The sequence below is a fragment of the Triturus cristatus genome, chromosome 9, assembly GCF_964204655.1.
Source record: "Triturus cristatus chromosome 9, aTriCri1.1, whole genome shotgun sequence".
In the NCBI taxonomy this organism is placed as follows: Eukaryota; Metazoa; Chordata; class Amphibia; order Caudata; family Salamandridae; genus Triturus; species Triturus cristatus.
The window spans coordinates 798213497-798233537 of NC_140592.1; the positions used below are offsets into that span (position 1 = coordinate 798213497).

At 43.9% G+C, this 20041-nt stretch overlaps 1 protein-coding gene across 2 annotated transcripts in view; it reads right to left on the reverse strand.

Annotated features, from left to right (window-relative positions):
• KCNH5 (potassium voltage-gated channel subfamily H member 5) overlaps positions 1 to 20041 on the reverse strand; it is an 825104-nt gene that overhangs the window by 429411 nt on the left and 375652 nt on the right. For both annotated transcript variants that reach the window (XM_085626196.1, XM_085626195.1), the window contains exon 7: positions 19301 to 19693. In XM_085626196.1, the coding sequence (XP_085482322.1) occupies positions 19301 to 19693 (393 nt within the window). The remainder of the gene's footprint in view (positions 1 to 19300; positions 19694 to 20041) is intronic.

Below are 20041 nucleotides of genomic sequence, written 5' to 3' on the forward strand. Positions count from 1 at the left end.
AAAGTATGGGGCTGCTTCTGGGGGTGATGGCAGGATTTTACAGCCTGTTGACCTGGCATGTGTATTCCCTGCCTCTGCTGGAGAGCCTGCGGATGATGTGGAAGGCCTGTCTCCAGGTGGAGTACGTGCTGGAGGACTGGACAGACTTGTTGGAAACTCTTGGCTTGCTCGAAGCTAAAGGCAGAGAGGCTACTACTCCATTCCAGCTCCTGGCACTGTGATGATGTGCACTGTGACCTATTTCATATATTGTGTGAGTGTTCCATGGTCGTCCCCTTCTGGAGGCTGGATGGCGCCATGCTGAATGTGTGACACTGGTGATCTCCATGCCGCTCATGCATCCCCTGGTTCTGCTCCATGACTTTACTGAATCTACTGCATTGTCCCGCCATGACTGCTGAAATTGGGGCAATTTTTGCAGAAAAGGTTGCCTCAAAATGGGCAAGTACCCGGGAGAGAAACTACGAGTGTAGTGACAACATTGGACACCATATGGCGGTCAGGACTAGGCAACAGGTCTCCTATAACGAGATTCGCACGATCAAACTAACATCAGGGGTTGAGACTAACAACTCAGATCATATTAGAAATGGCTTTCAAGATTTCTACTCTAAGCTTTATACTGAAGAGATCTGTGGCCCTAGTGACCTAATCGCCCTAGAGACCACCAATTACCTTAGTGAGGTCAACCTCAGATCTCTTCCCTTAGAAGACATGAATAGATTAGATACAACTCCCACATGGGATGAGATTTTGGAGTCCCTTAACAGCTTGCCCGACGGGAAAGACACTGGGCCAGATGGCATTCCAGTAGAATTTTATAAGTCCTTTGCTCCACAGATCAAGTCAATCTTTACAGAAGTAATAACTTCTACATTTAATGGAACTTCACCACCTGCATCCTGGTCCATGGCCAGAATAGCTATCTTTCCACAGAAGGACAAATCTCCAATAGAGATGAGCTCATATCGACCGATAACGCTCATCAACTGTGACTCAAAAATCTTTTCCAAAATTGTCGCTAATAGAATCTCCTCTGTGGTTTAATCGTTGGTTTCAGAGTGGCAGCACGGGTTTATTCCGAAAAAAGGGACAACCGAACACGTCAGAAGGGCTATTACTATTTTCGACGCCGCACAGGCTTCCGGAGACCCGATGTCTCTCACACTCTTGGATGCTGAGAAGGCCTTTGATCGGGTCTCCTGGCAATTTCTGTGGGCAGTTATAAAGAGAATGGGATTTGGACCTAAGCTCACGCAGGCAGTACAAGCTCTCTATGTTAATCCAACAGCCTGTGTTTCGGTTAATGGACAATTAACCGGACAGTTCAAGATCTCCCGGGGCACCAGGCAAGGCTGTCCATGCTCCCCACTGCTGTTTGCCCTTTACCTTGACCCCTTTATCAAACAAATAGAGAGGAACAACGAGATCCTTCCAGTCAACCTCCAAGGAAGCTGTATTAAGATCATGGCTTATGCCGACGACCGGGCCATCATTTCACCTGACCCCTCAAACACCATAGTGGCTCTTGAAAGTGAGGCGATAAAATTTGGGAGGCTTTCTGGCTACGCTTTGAACCAAAACAAAATCCAAATAATAATAAACAGTCAAGTTCTATGGACTGACTTTCGAGTTGTTTCTAAAGCTAAATACTTGGGAGTCTCTATTTCATCAAATTTAGACGAAATTGTCTCAGACAATTTAGCCACTTTGGCAGTACATACAAAAAAGGCCCTGAAACAAATCAACAATTTGCATCTGACCCTTGTATAAAAATGACATACTTTCCCAAACTCTTATATTTCTTCCGTACAATACCCCTGGAGTTCAGTAAATCCAACTTGTTAAAATTTCAACAAATTTTCACACAGTTTATTTGGGCTTACTCCCAACCCAGGAGGGCACTAAGGCAGCTTTGTCTACCAAAGGAGCGAGGGGGCTGGTCCTTTCCTAATATCACACTCTATTATTGGGCCTCGGTCTTACAATACAGCACAGAACTGCTAAAAGAGGCTCCACCCCTCCAGACTACGGGCCTCCCCACGCCCTTTCAGCTATTGCTGGGAGAACAGACCTGGGGCTGCCTACTTCGGTAGACCGCCTACGGATACTACAAAAGGGTGAGGTTTAAGACACTACTAAATTCTTTTAAAACCTTTCGTAGTATCCGTAAAAGTTTTGGGCTCGGTAGATTTAACTTTTACACTACTACACTAAACAACCTTAACTTACCTGCCATATTCGGTAGGGATTACTTCTCAGATTGGCATAAGGCTGGCATACTGAAATTAGGAGACCTTGTTACCTATGAAGGGATGGTCCCTTTTTCGGAGTTACTGATTAGGTTTAAACTCAAATATGAAGATGCTTTTAAATACTACTGTGTATCTGATTTTTTGTCTAGGAAGGCAGGCGGGCCTTCTGGCTTCAGGGAAATTGACATTCTTAACATCATACGTAAGCCAGTCTCGCCACGAATTGGCCTATTATATAACATAATAAACAAACAGACCCCCGAAGACCTACAGAATATAGCTGATAAATGGTCCAGCAAAATTGACACTTCTAACACTACTTTTTTTAACTCACTCTCTCTTTCACAGAATATTCTAATTTCAGCTAAATTGCAGTCGCAACATTTTAAAACTATTTTTTTCTATATCTCACCCCTAGCAAGATTGTTAAGTGGGGCTCCGGCCAAGGTACCCTCTGTCCAAGATGTGCGGAATATGGGGTCAATTCTATTCATATCTTTGCTACATGTTTAAAACTTTACATCACCTTGAACAGAATACAGGAATTCTTAAGGGAAGTTACTACTCAGCCAATAACTTTGAATCCTACTATTATCCTGCTAGGAACACAGACCGAGTCCTCCCAGCTGAAAAGAGATGGCTTAATTTTTATTGCTATGGCTGTCTGGAGACTTTACGTGGCCTCCTCCTGGCTAGATCCGGAGCCCCCATCGTTCTCACAATGGTTAGCCCGCTTTATTGCCATATACTACTTAGAAATCGCTATATATGCAAAGAAAGGAAGAAGGGGACGGAGGAAGGGAATAGAGCTTTGGGAAAAAATGAGTCTTTGGCTTGTACAGTCAGGATAAAGTATGTGTTTTTTCTTCGTTTACTGTTTTCTGTGTTTTTTCTTTTCTCGCAATCATACGCAAGTTTTCTCTTTCTTTTGTGGGGTGGGGGATGGGTGCCATTTGGTAACGTTTATTGTAATTTTTTCACTTTTTTTGTTGTACTGGCAAATCTAAATAAAAAATTAATTTAAAAAAAAAATGACTGCTGGTTGCTCCACACGGCGCTTGTGTCCGCTAAAAACTTCATTTATCATCTCAAGGACGAAGCAGAGACCTTTCTTCATACTTGGGTGCCCTTTTTGCAGGATGGCAGGTGTAGACTACTGACCGCCCAATAGACCTGCCTGCTTTGCTTGGCTTCTTTAGTCCCCCGAGCACTAGTTTTGACTCTGCAGAAGACTCGGTTGGCTGACCGCGCCACCCCTGCCCCAACGTTGGGATGCTTTCCCCCCTTGTCCCCACTCCCCCTTCTCCTCCATCCCTTTCCCTGTTCGTTCCTTCCTTCCCTCTTCTAATTTTTGTTCTTCGTCTCTTTCTTTCTCCCGTTCCATTCTGTCTTTCCCGTTTCCTTACATGCTTCCGATCTCTTTTCTCCATGTAGCTGGGCCTCCCCTCGTTACTCCCCCCCTTTCATCCCCCTGTAATCCCTGTTAGCTTGAATGTCCTCGTGGTGTTTGGGTCCTGGTCCAAGCATTGCTGCGGGGTGTTGTGTCCTACTTATATCATGTGTGCCCATGTCTCATCTGGTCTCTGCAGACCTTCACTGTATTGTATGGTTTAAACTGTTGATTTGGTTTTTGTATCTTGTGGTACATATATAAAGAAATGCAAAACAAAAAAAACAAGCATTTACAATGCAATGGTCTCGGCAACATTCTAGGTAGAGCTATTGGTATTGCTCATTATTTTTTTATGATTTTTGTATCCCTAAATTTATGGCATTGTCTATTCTATTGGCATTAGTTTTTTTTTTTGCATGTGTGATACCTATTGCATTAGCAGAGAGAGAGTGATGTAGTGAGATCGAGAGTGAGGTATTGAAATAGAGAGTGAGGTAGTGAGAGAGAGTGAGGTAGATAGAGAGTGAGGTAGTGAAAGAGTGAGTTAGTGAGTGAGGTATTTTCTGACGTAGTGAGATAGAAACAGTGAGTGATGTTGTGAGATAGAGAAAGATTGAGGTAGTGAAAGAGAGTGAGGTAGTGAGGGATGTTGTGAGGTATTAGGATAGACACAGAGTGATGTAGTGAAGTAGTGAGATAGAGTGAGGTAGTGAAAGAGTGAGTGTAAGTGACTTAGTGTATTTGAGAGAGAGATTGAGGTAGTGAGGTAGAGAGAGTGAATTAGTGAGTTAGAGAGAGTGAATTTGCGAGGTAGTGAGAGAGTGATGTAGAGAAGTTTTGAGAGAGTGTGTTGTGATATAGTGAGGTAGTGAGAGTGAGATAGAAATAGATAGTGATGTAGTTATAGAAAGTGAGATAGTGAGATAGAAAGAGAGTGAGTGAAGTTTTTAAGTAGTGTGTTAGATTGAGAGATAGTTACGGCGACCGGAGGTGAGTTGGTGACGGAACCACAACCTATTTATATAGTGCGCTACTATCGTAGCCAAATAGCAGGCGGCTGTGATTGTCTCATAATTGGAGAATGGTGCGGAGACGCCGAAACAATCACACTAGTCGGCCGTCCATGCACATATTTAGAGGCTGTCAATTAAATTAACAACTATAAATCGCGGCATGATACTCTTGCCGTCTTCAACTTCAAATTCACTACGTTCCAAAGATATAGATGACAAACAGTGATACACACTACAGACGGCAGTAATGCATACTCCAAAACGCACTTAACTGTTACCGAGAGTAAGCTGACACTACGCAGGCGCCGGAACACTGCCACTATTAAGCCGCGCCTGCGCATTTATGCAAGTAAAAAGTGGTTCAAAAGAAATAATGACTATGCCCACAAAACACTCCAGAATAACCCCGCAAGTAAAGCACTTCACCTGCTCGTTGGGTGCTTCCAGACCTTTGACCGCGCTCCAACAACTGCCGTCCCAGCCTGCCTTGACTAGGCCTGGGCAAAAATTTCGTTCCGCTCGCGGAAATTGCGATAATTTGACATTTTTGCGTTCCGCGGAGAGCGCGAAAATGTCAAAAATTCCGGTTTCCGCAGCTTGGCGATAATTTGTTTCTTGCTCGCGCTGTAAAATGATACATTCTAGCGCGCGCGCGATCGCCTTACCTGAATCCCTGCGTTCGCCGACAAGTTTTCTTGATCCGGTCGCGTTCTCCATGAGATGTTGTATTGTTTTTAGCCATTTGCGCTGTCTCGCGACAGTTCGCGCCCGCAGTGACGTCATGCGTCGCGCGATCACGTCTTTCTTCTCGCGATCATGCACCGCGAGAACAACTCAAAACAAGATGGCCGCGCCCGCAAGCAACCACATGGGTAAGTTGGCGACCCGCAACCATGCAGAAAATCTCGCGAACATGCCGGAAAAAAACTTCCGCATCTTCGCGATATTTCTGCTTGTTTGCGATAATTTTAAACATTCTCGCGATAATTTGCGAAGGTTAATTCCGCAAATTCCGCCCACCCCTAGCCTTGACACTACCTTTCTTCAGCACTCCTCCACGGTCCACGCCCCTGCCACCTACTCGCGTCACAGCCTGGCCTCAACTACACGAAGCGAAGCGCGCACCCATTGGTCCACACCAGCCAGCTGACTCGCGGGATAAGCGCACGTGGATGACTGTTTCTTTTCCACAAGATATTAACGTCACTTTCTCGTCTCAGAGAGGCGAAGCATGGCAGCAAAATAGAAAAGAGACAAAGGGCATATTAATTTCCTGTCTAATCAATTGTTTGAAGCACCTAGAGCAAAATTGCTGTCACCGCAGCGGTCATCTTCAGAAAGAGGTGTATTAGTTATTTATTCAGTAGCAAGCAATTAAACAATCGTACCGATGACGCCGAAAAGAGAAGTGGACACGCCTATACCTAGATTGGACATAATGCTCACACTGTGGAAGAACGGACCTCTTTAAGTATCCAAAAATTATTACATAGTCAACATTCGTACAAAACTGCTCTTACGACAGCTTCACTATTTGTATATTGCCAACGTATTCGTCTATGGTAGCGGTTTAATTTTCAGCACCCCTGTATTTAATACCGAACACCGTCATTCCAAAATGTCCGTCACTGCGAACAGGGACGGTCGACGAAGGAGGTCGGGGGTCACGTCAGCTGTCCGGGCACTGTGTCGTTTACATAAATAAATCACCGCATAAGTATTTGTAGGAATGGGGGCAGGTCGGGAAGAGAAACGCAGCGGCACAACAACACGGCGCCGAATGGATGGATCCTCACGGGCAGACGACAGGAAAAAAATGGCGGATGGAAGCTTCGAAACTTTTTCGGATTCGGGGGCATGTTCCTGCTGTTCTAAAAGGGCGTGGCTAAAAAGTGGAAAGAACAGCAAGGAACACGCCCCCGAATCTGAAAAAGGCGGAGCATATTTGGAGGGACGGCTCTCTCCTCCAATGGTTGGCCTCCGTTTAGGAAGCCAGCCAATGGAGGAGAAGCAAAAAGAGAGGCGGGCTAAATAGCCACTCTAGAAAACATTAAATCTCCGACTTCCGGTTCTGCCTTCGGCAGACCGGTAGTCCTCGACCTAAAAACGAGAGAGTCCATCTGTGTACAAATTTCACACTTCCTGGGCAGTGATGAAAATAACTGAGATAAAGATCCTTTTTGAAATTTAGGATGTTGGGATTTACAGTGTGACTGAACGTTTGTGACCGTAAAGAAAAAAACATAACAGGTTATATTTAGCAGCAACCATAGTTCTGTTAAAAGCAGCAACGTTTAAAATAACGAGATCCTACATAAAAGATACTGTGTTGATGAAGAAGCAACTTGAGGCTACCTTTTTCTGAGATGTTTCAAATAGGTACCAGCAGTAATAAATTCACATGTGTACTTGTTCAGACTATCTTAAATAGAATTGCTTAAACATTGAATGAGACCATTAGGAGCATCTGCCTACCTTGAAATGGAAAGATAGACGCACATAGGCAAGCGCTTTGTTATAAACACCTCAGTTACTGGCTTCAACCTGTACAAAAGTTCAAGTCAGCTTGTTTTCAGATCAATAGCAGCATGTGAGGATCTTAAAAATATCTTAAAAGGAAGGTGAGGTGATTTTCTTATTGAATTGAAATGCAGGTAAATCATTTAGGGGGCCACTTAGACATAATTAAAGGGGTCCTGAAATTAAAGTGTTACATAAAACTATACGGACATGGTATAAGAAGAAGGCTCAGAAAGTGACCTTGATTTTGGGTTGGTCACTATATAGTGTAGGAATGTAAAGAGAGTTCATATGATCAATTCTCCGAGTGTATTTATAAATCACTGTGAGTCTTCCCCCTCACTTTCCCTCAGGCATATGAGTCCAGGTTGTAATTACTGGGACAATATTGCTAGAAATTAGTGGGTTTGGTGGTATAGTGACACTATCATTAATGAGTAAATTCGAGAATAAAAAGGCAATAAAGCAGTTTTACAATAAGAGTATAGATATGTGTTACAATCAAAATGCCCAGTTGGAAAAAACCTAATCACAGAAAATATATTAGAGGCGCAGTAAGAAAACAGGCCCCATATGTCTATTTAATTAGGTTTCACACTCTTTAATGTCGGGTCGGTTTTAATCTTTATTCTGCTATCAAAGAAAATAGCTATAAAAGTACAATCCTTATACATTTAAAAACAAATGTAAAACAAACAGGTCCAATGACAATTATTAAAATCCATTCATTTCTTGCACTATAGCAGGATACGTTCCTCACATTGATCAATTTCAAGATACACATGGCAACATTATAGCATATAGGAGGATCACCTAGGCGGTTATTAAAATCAATTCATTTTCTTACACTATAGCAGAATGCTTTTCCTCACATTAATCGATTTCAAGATAAACAGGGCAACATTAAAGCATATTAGAGGATCACCTGGTGTCACCAAGAATTTCATTGCTACTTTATGTGACCTTATATTATGAGTGAGAAACAATGGGTTAAGATAAAAACACCTAAAACGTGAGTCAAGTTACAAAACAATATAAAGTGCAATGTGCTTTGTTTACTTTTGTTATCTCATGGATATGGTTCCATGTCAGATGGACGAGACCTCATTTTTGGGAATGCAACAAGATAGTGAACAAAGCCGCATCTCAATCTCAGTAGCACAAAACGGTGCTGTACATAAGTCACATACGGCAGGTAATTATTAGCTCACTCCTCTAGGCTATAAGATTTGGACAAGGCGACAGTAGGTTTGTTCTGCTCAGCCTTTGATCTAAAATCCTGCCTGTACTGCAAAAAGGAGTCTCTGATCTCCTTCATTGTGTGGGACAATATTTTTGATATCCCTGACCATACTGATATCTTGAACAAGTTTGCTAAAGAGGAATTAATTTATAGTAATAATGGAATTCTTAATGCATCATGCAAATTAAGGCAATCTAAAATAATTGATTTAGTAAAAGCCGTTTCTTCCCTTTTCCATATTGAGGCCCACAATAACAGTGGTCTGACCAATAAACAATCTTCTAAAAACCGGAGACCCAACTCATGATGTACAATAGTGTTTGATGCAGAAGGCGGTAAATATAATAAGCGTTTCAAGAAGCAATTTTCCTGCATTTGCAGGACTGTGCTCTTTACATGACCCCAAAGACCTGCCCCATAAAGAGCTGTACTTACTCCTTTTGCTTTATAGATGGCTACCATCTCGTTAATAGGCCGATTCCCTAATTTTAAGGAGAATTTAAAAATATCTTGGGTTGCCTTGCTCATTTTGGCTCTAGTATTTAAAATATATTGGGACCAGGAGCCATTACTCAAAAATAAAATGCCAAGATAGTAAAAGGAGTTTACAGTATTAATTGGGGTACTGTCGATAAAAAAGGTTTTGCGGGATTTTGGTTTAGCCTGTAGACCATGGTAAATGTTTTTGATTTGTTGATTACCATTTTGCTTTGTGTCATAAAAGCTGAAAACACGTCCCTCAGTCTCTGAAGACCTACTGGGGTTCTTGCTAAGAGTACAGCATCGTCCGCATATAAAAGAACGGGTATCGGACGACCTGCTGCCCTTGGGGCATGAGCCTGTATTGTTTGTAGATGATTATCTACCCTGTTAAAAAAGAGGAAAAATAAAATTGGTGCTAACACGCATCCTTGCCATATAGCCCGCCCTACTTTGAATTTGGGTGAGCATTCCCCCTGAGGGCCAAAACAGACTTGGCTGCTTAGGTTCTCATACAGACGAGAGAGAAACCCAATGATCGCCCTTGGTGCTCTCATAGAAATCAGAGTTGGCCAGAGTAAATTGTGATTGACCAGATCAAATGCACTACTTCAAAGTCAAAGTCAAAAGTACTTTATTCGGTTAAAAATCAATAACCATAAAAGCAACAGATAAAAAATTTACAATTAAAATGGCTCAGTACACAGTTGTTATAGCAAGGGCGAAGCACACAATTTTCTATAGGGACAGTTAAAATGTATCCATCCATCGATTTTCGGAGTTTAAAAACATATTTAAAAAATTCTGACAATGAAGCAACAATAAATACAGTGTCCATTCTTTGCAATTCTAAAAACGCTGGGCGGCATCTATTTACCTTCATCTCTTTTAGGATTGGGACAATAAATTTCCTACGGGGCAAATTGTAAAATCTACAGAAAAACAACACATGAATATCGGATTGCAGAGATAATTCATCTCATGGGCATAAGCACAGTACATTAGACCAGGAGTTCATTACTGGGAATGTTAATAATCTAAAAACAATGTTAAATCTGAAACGTGTAAGACAAAATCTATCATAATTTGACATAGGGAGGCATAAGTATGGTTGTAATTTAACACCGCTTAATATCAACTGATGGGAGCAAACCGTCTTTTTCTTTATTTCCTCAAACAATCTTTTTTCCCTGAGGTGTTCCATACACAGTTTTTTCAATAGTTTTCTGGATATGTGTGCCATTACAAGTGGATCCTCAAAGTATTGTTGACAGTGAATTTCTGTCAGGAAGGATTTCACATAATTTAACCATTTAAAAACATTGGCGATTTACAACACACTCATTGACAGTCCAAACCCTGTGCCACAATAAGATGGGCTGAATTTTTATTGTATCTGAGATATATGGCTGCCCCAGCTCCTCGTGAAAGTTAAGGGTTGCAATACTATTGGGTACAGACAACATGTGCCGCATGAACTTATTTTCAATTAATTGCATAGCGTTTATGTTAGCATACCCCCAGAGTCCTGATCCATACAAAGACACAGATATACACGTTGCATTATAAATGGTTAGAGTTTCCCTAATGGGCTTCTTTCCCAACTTTTGTACAAAAATCTTTAGGGCCATTATTGTCTTTGAGAACAAAAGAGTTCTTGCCCTTATAGCGCTTGTCCATGAACCAGTCTCATGAAACAAGATGCCTAAGTAAGGGAAGGTGGGCGTGTTTTCTAAAGGAGCGTTATTTATAAACATAGTTTTCATTTGCTTCTTAGATCGTGTTCCACAGTTCATGGTAAAGGTTTTACTACAGTTGATTTTCAAATCTAAACTGGACATGAACTTATTAAAGGATGCTATCACGTTTTGGAGGGCAATGGGTGTTCGCGCCATTAAAACGGCATCGTCCGCATACAAGAGCGCAGGGATACACCTATTACCAACAATAGGCACGTCCCTGCACTCCTGCAGTAGACGATGCTCCAACCCGTTTATGTAGATCAGGAATAGAAAAGGCGCCAGGACGCATCCCTGGCGTACTCCGCGCCCTATCCCAAAAGATCTACTACATTCCCCCCCTCTTCCATAGCGAACAGTAGCTGTAGTCCCAGAATACAGCTCCCTCAAGAAGCAAATAATCGGATCTTCCACGCCAATCCCTTGCATCAGTTCCCATAGTTTTTTATGGATACACAGTCAAAAGCCGAAGTAAGGTCGACAAAGGCAAAATATAGGCGCTCCTTTTTATCGATATATACTTCTGCTGGACAAAAAATAAATTTAAGCACTGCTCGATAGTTCCTATGCCCCTTTGAAAGCCAAACTGTAGATCACTTATTACCCCATTATCTTCCGCCCAGTTTTGTAATTTAGCTAAAATAACTCTACCGAGGATTTTTATGGATGAGTCAAGTAGGGATATTGGCCTATAACATGCACAGTTTTGCCTATCTCCCTTCTTGTAGATGGGGACAATGATAGATGTAAACCATGACGGACTTAGACCCCTCGCTAATGCTGCATTAAAAAGCTGAACCAGAATGGGGCCCCAGATGTCACTATTAGCTTTATACAGATCAGCTGGGATTCCATCTGGGCCTGCTGCCTTTCCACTCTTTGTAGCTTTCAAACTCAGTAGGACCTCAGGCAGGGTAACCAATACTTTTTCGGCATCCCCCCCTTTCTCGCATAGAACCTCAAGCGGAGTAACCGCTACTTTTTGGACATCCACCCCTTTCTCATATATTAAGTTAGAAACTTTTTGGGGGCTTTGTTCTAAGCACATATAAAGGGTGGAGAAATGTGTGACCCAGTCATCTTCACTAATCGCAATTTCCATGCGAGCCTTGGTGTTATCAAAAAGGAAGGGGGCATTTACCACCCTCCAAAATGCAGATGTGTCTTTGGACTGTGAGGCATCACATAGTTCTTCCCAAGCCACCCTCTTTATGGTGTTCCTCCTTTGTTTCAGTGCCAAATTGTAACAATTCCTTAAGTCTCTTATTAAGGAGGGGTCCCGGGGTTCCCGGTGGATGGCATATTTAAGCTCAGTGAGGGCCTTAGTGCATGCATTGTCAAACCATCTTCTACCATTCTTGGGCCTGTTCCTAGAAACCGCCCTCAGGCTCTCTTTAATGGTGGCTGCAATAATATTAAAATGCTCTATTATATTTTCACTCTTAGAATTTTCATCCAGGCAAATTCTAAAGCTATCTGTACAGGTGTTAACCAGTTTAGATAAGAATTCATCCGGAACCACCTTGCTCCACTTAAGCGTATACCCATTTTGTCTCCCCAGCAAAACGTCCGGGGCTGCCTGCATTTGCAACTTATCATATTGGCATGCCGTAAATGGGATATCAACTTCAAGTACTTGTGGGTAATGATCACTCAATGGTGACTCATGAATCTTAAAGCTAGAGATCCTGTATCCATAATTATTCGAACAGATAATAAAATCAATGGTAGTCGATGCTCCCCTACCAATAAAGGTCGGGGCAAATGGTGTTGATCGCATAGCCAGTTCATTTGCATATCCCAAATCACAATTAAATAATATCTCATTTAACAAATCCCCAGTTAAAGTATGATCAAAATGTGTGAGGTTAATGTCTTGCTCTAGCATTAGACCGCAAATTCCTTTTTGACCCTTTTTGCAAAGATGACAGTTAAAAGCCCCCCCCCCCCATAGGATCATTACTTCCCTCTCCTCACTATCTATTTCGCCTTGTAGATCATCATTTAACCTTTTCACAATATCCTGAATTGCGCTACTTGGGATATTGTTATAGAAGTTAACAATAATAAAACTGGTCCCAGTTTTAGTATCTATCCCTATTTTGTGATAGAAACTACACTCTGAGTGGAAACGAACCCTCTCATATGGTATGCAATTTGAGAGGTACGTAATTAGACCGCCCTTAGGTCTCCCGTGTGTTCCTCCTACTGCAGGAGTGCAGTAAGTTGTATAACCAATTAAATGAATGGGCTCAATGGTCCAGGTTTCTTGCAAGGCCACAATATCCATACTATCTATGACAGTTTCCCAAGAGGGATTAGAAAGTTTCTGCTTTAAGCCTGCCACATTCCAAAACATCACGGCACAGGTTTCTTTATGACTAGGTATTACTGTCTCATCCATGTCAACATAACCCCTATCAATCCCATTAATTTCAAGTGTAGTTTTACCCGGGATTTCGATTGGCCCGGGGATCTGATTTTGGCTACTTTTAAGGCATGATCCCTTTTTGCATTTAACATACTCCTTCACCACCATTTTGGACGAATTAGCCAATTCATTAGTTACTGACAACGTCTTATTACTCACACTACTAATAATCGTGTCAGACATTTCCTGTGATAAGCTATTCACTAATGAATTTAAAGGAATATTTACAGATGACAGCGGGTCAAAAAATTCTTCGTGCTCCAGGCGTCAGTCAACCATCTCCAGTGGACTGAACCTGTTATAGCATGGGTAGAAAGGTGGAACAAACTGTACGCCTGGCCATTCTCCGCAATACTGCCGGCCACCCTTTTGATTGCTCCCAGCCCTCCGCTGTATTAGGGTCCATCTGTCATCTCCCCTCCCTCCCTGACTATTAGGATTTGGGTCCCTATACATACCATGCCTCCTCCCTTCCCTGGGACAATTCACATCCCTGGTCCAGCTCCATCTGTCATCTCCGTTATTAGGGAGATTCTAAATGCCTCCATCTCTTCCGCAACGGTCCCGACCGCATGGAAGCAGGCCATGGTGAGAACTTTATTGAAAAAGCCTAACTTGGACTCCACCAACCTGAGCAATTACCGCCCTATCTCCCTACTCCCATGGATTAGCAAAATCTTGGAGAAATACATAAACCTTCAACTGATAAGCTTCCTGGAAGAGCACCACCTACTGGACCCTACCCAGACAGGCTTTAGACCAAAACATGGGACTGAGACCGCCCTCCTCATGGTCACAGAGGAAGCTAGAAAATCCTGGATCAAGGAGGATCAGTGGCAGTGATCCTTCTTGATCTCAGCGCGGCCTTTGATACGGTCAGCCATGACACTCTGATGGACCGCTTATCTCAGGCCGGGATAAAGGAAAAAGCCTGGTCTTGGTTTCAGTCCTTTTTAGAGGACAGGTCTTTTCGCGTGTTCGAAGGCGAGTCGGTTTCCTCGAGCAAACCTCTTAATTGCGGAGTCCCTCAAGGCTCATCTTTGAGCCCTGCACTCTTCAATCTGTACATGAGGCCGCTGGCCGATGTCGTCCGCCCGTTTGGAATTAAGATCATCTCCTATGCGGACGACACGCAGCTAGTGGTCTCTATGACACAGGCAGTCAATCTATCTGCTCGGGGCGGGCTCCGAGACTGCCTGGAGGAAGTGAAGACCTGGATGTCCCTATCGTGCTTAAAACTGAATGGGGACAAAACTGAGCTTATGCTCCTAGGCCCTTCAAATCTTAGTCTCCATCCCTCCATGTGGCCGTCAAGTCTGGGACCCACCCCTACTCCTAAAAACAGTATTAAGAGTCTTGGAGTCTGGCTGGACAGATCCCTGTCCTTCAACGTTCAGTCCATAAAACTTTCAGCCACCTGTTTTGCCATTATGAGGATGTTAAAAAAAATTCTCCCTCTCCTCCCCCTGGAAGCTAAACAAGTGGCCGTACAAGGCTTAATTCAGTCACGCCTTGATTTTAACAATGTACTTTATCTTGGCGCTCCTGAATCCACCCTAAGAAGGCTTCAGATAGTCCAGAATTGTGCAGCACGCATTCTACTCGACCTTCCCCGGAGAGAGTCAGTTAGGTCAGGACTGGTGTCGCTGCATTGGTTACCGGTGCGCCAGAGAGTTATGTTTAAAGCCATGTGCATAGCTCACCAGGCCTTCTGGAACACCGGCCCAAGGATTACGCGGGACCTAATCTCTCATTACATGCCTAGTAGAAGCCTACGCTCTAGCCAGACTTTTCTGGCAACTGCCCCCAGAATTAAAAGAGCCAGAGCTGGAGGCAGAGCATTCTCCCATAATGCTGCCAGAGCCTGGAACACCCTCCCTTTGCATCTCAGAGCCAACTCTAACCTCACGTCCTTCCGTAAACAGCTGAAAACCTTCTTATTTCATCTAGTCCAAGTTCCCTTCTCTCACTGTGTGGGCTACTGTACGGATTGTGAGTATTCTTAGCGCTTGGACGCCTCCGGGCAGCAATTCGCGCTCTACAAATGTACATCATATCATCATATCATCATATCATATCATATCATCTGGCTGTTCAGCTGGCGTATAAAAGTAAGACAGAGGTCTAGCCATAATCGACAAACCCTGATTTCTAGGAACCCCCCGACAGATGTAATCTACTATTCGCGGGTTTTCAAAAGTTATGACCACACAGTCCCCCTGTGATCTTTTCCTATTATAACCCACCCAAGGAACCCTTTGAACCATTAAGATGTTACTGGCTAAAACTGAAGGTATAGGGTAATTAGAATTTAACCAATGTATCACCTTATTTCTAAGTGCTTCGAAGGGTTCCGTAGTTTGAGGAACCAATTCCGGGACCCCTGTTAAGATTACCACGTAGGGGCATGCATCTGGTGGTAAATTGATGCTTCTACGTTTTTCGGGTTTCTCATGTTGTACTTTATCGGGGTTATGAGTGGGTGCACAGAGGGAAACTGTTGTACATAAAATTGCTTCAGTAGCCGGGGTTGGTTTGAAACCATCTATACTTACTACTGGACTGATGGTATTTTGCACGGGTTTAGGGGGGGGGGGTTTAGGGGTTCTTTTTTTCCCTTCCGCCCGTTTATTATTGATTATCGGCGGGTTAACCACCGGTACGATTTCATGATTTACCCTTTTTTCCTGACTACTATACTGTGCTTTTATATCTTTCTGCAACGCCTGGAACAGCTTCTCTATGCCATGAAGCCTCTCTTCTAAGGGAGTAAGTAAGGATTTAATTAGCGTTGTCAAGGTATATATCAAGGGGTCCTCCCTTTCTACACGTACACCTGTACTATTAGCAGTAATACTCTTAGAAAAAATATCAGCTAATGTATCGTCTAGTGTAGTGTCATCTATAATAGCCAAGGGCATTGTCTTATACCCGCCCTCTTCTTTCTCTGACTGAGACCCATTTATTTCCCCTCAGGCTCTTTGCTACTCTCCTTTCTGGTACCACCCGTCTTAGCTACTTTGACTTTGACTTTCTTGCCAATCAGCTTATTATTTTTAGCACGCTTATTTTTGGGAATTGCCCCCTGCCTTTTTCCTCTCAATTGTCTATTTAAAGACTCAGCCTGAGTGTCTAAATGTACCCCAGTCGTGGTTTTTTCCATGGTATATAATGGTTGAGGACCAGAGGGGATCGGATTTTGGAGGGCCGGCTGAGTATCAGCGAAATTATGTTCCTCCGCATGTGTCTGCAGGGGGGCAAGTTCAGATAAAGCATTTTCAGGGCTACGTGCCACAGCTATGTTGCCCAATGATGACCTCTTGGCAAATGCTAGGTCTTGGGATACCCTTCTCTCCATTAGTACTATCCCCTGATCTATCAGGGAGTTAGTGCGTACTATGAAGTCATCGAGTGTTCCAGTCAACTTTACCCCCCAACCGCGGCCTTACTTCTCGTTTCCCGTGTGGTCATTTTATATTGACTGTTTTCAAGCATATGCAAAACAGGAGCTATCCTGGCTAAAGGTGATGAAATTATAAAAAATCAACTAAAGGAAAATCAAAGCATACAAATGTAGCCACGGGTTATGACTGACAAGATATATTGTTAGAGAATATCAAGGGTGCCCCAGAAGGAAGAACCGTAAAAGATTGAGACAATGATTAATATGATGGGCTTATAATTCCTTAGTCTTTCGTCTGATGATGGTCCAGGGTCACTGGCCCAGCCCAGTCTCTTCGGGCCTCTGAGGGCCACAGAGGGCCCGCCCTTTGCCCGGGCTTAGCCCGGTGCTGCCCGCGCGCTGTTCCCGCGACGCGGGAGCTGAGCTGGAATTTAAAGCGCCTCCAGGCGCGTGAGCTGCGTTTCCGGGTTCCGCCTTCCGGCGCTTAGGAGCCTGGGAAATGGAGTCCCCTCCGCACGGCAGCCACGGTGTTTGCAAATGCGGCGGCGGGAGGGGGAGAGCAACAGCAACAGGACGGCCACAGAAAGAAACAGGTAGGTTTCAATGTCCCAGATTTGGCCACTGACCAGCTTAGGCGCCCGCTCCCCCGAAGCTGAGCTGGAATTTAACACGCCTCCAGGCGCGTGAGCTGCGTTTCCGGGTTCCGCCTTCTGGCGCTTAGGAGCCTGGGAAATGGAGTCCCCTCCACACGGCGGCCACGGTGTTTGCAAAGGCAGCGGCGGGAGGGGGAAAGCAACAGCAACAGGACAGCCACAGAAAGAAACAGGTAGGTTTCAATGTCCCAGATTTGGCCACTGACCAGCTTAGGCACTACTTAAATCGGCAAAGCATAGATATAGAGCACCTGCCTTTGCCCTGGTGTACTTGCTGATAAGTAGCTCTAGGTAAGTAGCTCTAGGTCAATGCACTGCTCTCTGTTCCCAAGTTGTTTCCTAAACCCAAATTGCCCTGGCGTTAGGACCGAGTACTCCAGTGCCCATTCCTCCAGTCTTAACAGCAATACCTTGCTCATCACTTTCAAGGCAGTGTATAGGAGTGACTGCTCGTGGGATTGTTGGTTCCGAGGGGGTAGAGGCTAATCCCTGCTCTAATACAATTGTGTTGGAGTTTGACAGATAAATTCACTTGTGCATCCAGCACTTTGGTCATCTTGATCATTGCCTAGACCCAAATTTCGTTTAGTAGATGTTACACATTGAGTACACACAGTTCCCCCGGTTTGGCCGGATGCGGTAAGGGAAATGCGCCGCTCTACCATGTCAATTTCTTTAGATAGAGCTCCAACAGTTAGGGCCAGGAATCTGTCTATGGTGTTACGCTTAGGAGTACTGGGCAACTCAGTTGATGGCTTTGTACCCCCCCACCTTTCGCTTGCCCATATTGCTAGTTATATTTTCAACAAATAGATGTGACCACAAAAGGGGTAAACAGACTTACTCCACTCCAGTCCTCGGAGTTACACAGCTGGTGTCCTTTTGCCGGCTATAGTAATCCACTTCAATCAGCGGGAATTCAGACTAAGAGAGTGGGTCCAGCCTCTTCCGGCCACTGATGAGCGCTGACGGGCCCGCCCTTGGCCCAGGCTTCGCCTGGGCGCGTCCCGGGCACGTCCCGCACTGCGTGGCCCAAATGCTGCCCTTATGCGCCTCCGCACGCTGGTTGAATGCAGCATCGGCCACAAGGCTTCCGGGGCTTGTGGTCCTTCTGGCTGCTGCTGCCCCTCCTCACGAAAAATGGGCTCCCGCGCTGGAGGGCCCGGCCACTGCTCTTATGCGCCTCCGGGTGCTGGTTGAATGCGGCGCCGGCCACAAGGCTGCCTGGGCTTGTGGTCCTGCTGGCTGCTGCTGCCCCTCCTCATGAAAAACGGCATCCCACGCTGCATGGCCCGGCCGCTGCTCTTATGCGCCTGAGGGCACTGGCTGAATGCGACATAAGCTGCAAGGCTGCTAGGGCTTGTGGTCCTGCTGGCTGCTGCTGCCCCTCCTCATGAAAAATGGGCTCCCACGCTGCGGAGCCCGGCCGCTGCTCTTATGCGCCTGCGGGCGCTGGCTGAATGCGACGTGAGCTGCAAGGCTGCTAGGGCTTGTGGTCCTAGTGGCTGCTGCTGCCCCTCCGCACAAAAAACGGGCTCAGTTTAAAAAAACCTATTCACAGACTATATACTAGAGGCGCAGTAAGAGAACAGGCCCCATATTGTCTATTTAATTAGGTTTCACGCTCTGTAATGACAGGGTTAACAAAAAAGCCACTTAACTATAAAATTCCTCCAACCGAAAAAATGTATATAGGCAGGATAGTTCATTTAGTTTATACATTTACATTCTTGATTGTGAAGATATTAACACTGGGTTGTAGTTCACGAAGAGAGTAGCAATCAGAGCTACATTATACCTTTCGTGAAGAAACCTCAATATTGCTTGTGTGCCACCTGCCAAAATCTGTGGTAACAAGCTCCATACAAAAAGTCAAATCATTATTACGTGTAATAAAAGGTACCTCTCCATTCTGTGTGTTGTATTTTAAGCCTATGGCCTATTCATTCGGAACGTGTTTACATACTGCACATCAATCTAACATAACTTGCCATTGAAACATGCACCAAGAGCAAAATTTGACAGAACTAAAGCTGGATTCCTAATTACTATTTTAAAGTTTCTGCAATGACTCGAAAAATATGATCATTTTAAGCAGAGAATCGTCATTTAAAAAATAGAAGCATAAATGCATATATCAGATAACATTTCTGGACATAATGTTGCTTACCTCGTCCACATTTTCGAAGGCATTGATGATGTCATATGGTAAACAGGACAGCAGGTCTATCACAAACCAAGTTTTCAGGTAGTTCATTCTTATTAGTTTGGGATCAGAGATGACCTCTCCTCCAGGGCCCACAAACGTTGTATGAAAATTTAAAACAATGTCAACCAGAAAGATGACATCCACCACGCTGTCCAGCACCAGCCAGGCAATGTTGTTCTGTTTGGTTTTGAATGAGACATTGTAGGGAACCATTATTGCGGTGTAGAATGTTAGGATTAAAATCACCCAATCCCACGTGGTTTTAAAAGCACAATAATGCAAGATGATGTGCGGTGGAGTCTTTGGTGCTTCTTGTTTATATTGGGGAAGGATGTCTGATCCCAGCTGGAGAACCTGCGAAAAAGTAAACATGTCAATAATATACAAGGCTGAATACTTTTCTCTATTCTGCCTCAGTATAATTGTTTTAGTGTCGTTACTTTGCTTTTTTGTCGCATGTCTAGTCATTATATCCTTTTTTGGATGTACTGTATGTATTGCTTTATTTGGAAACAACCAATAAAATACTATGAAATAAAAATTATGTACATGTCTAAACACATGGGCCAGCACATATGTTTCTAAATATGCAACATGAGGATGGCACGTTTCATTATTTTCTTCATAAAAAACGAGATAACCTGCCGGGACAAACATTCAAAAATGACTCTTTATACTCTTACACCAATACAGTGATGAATA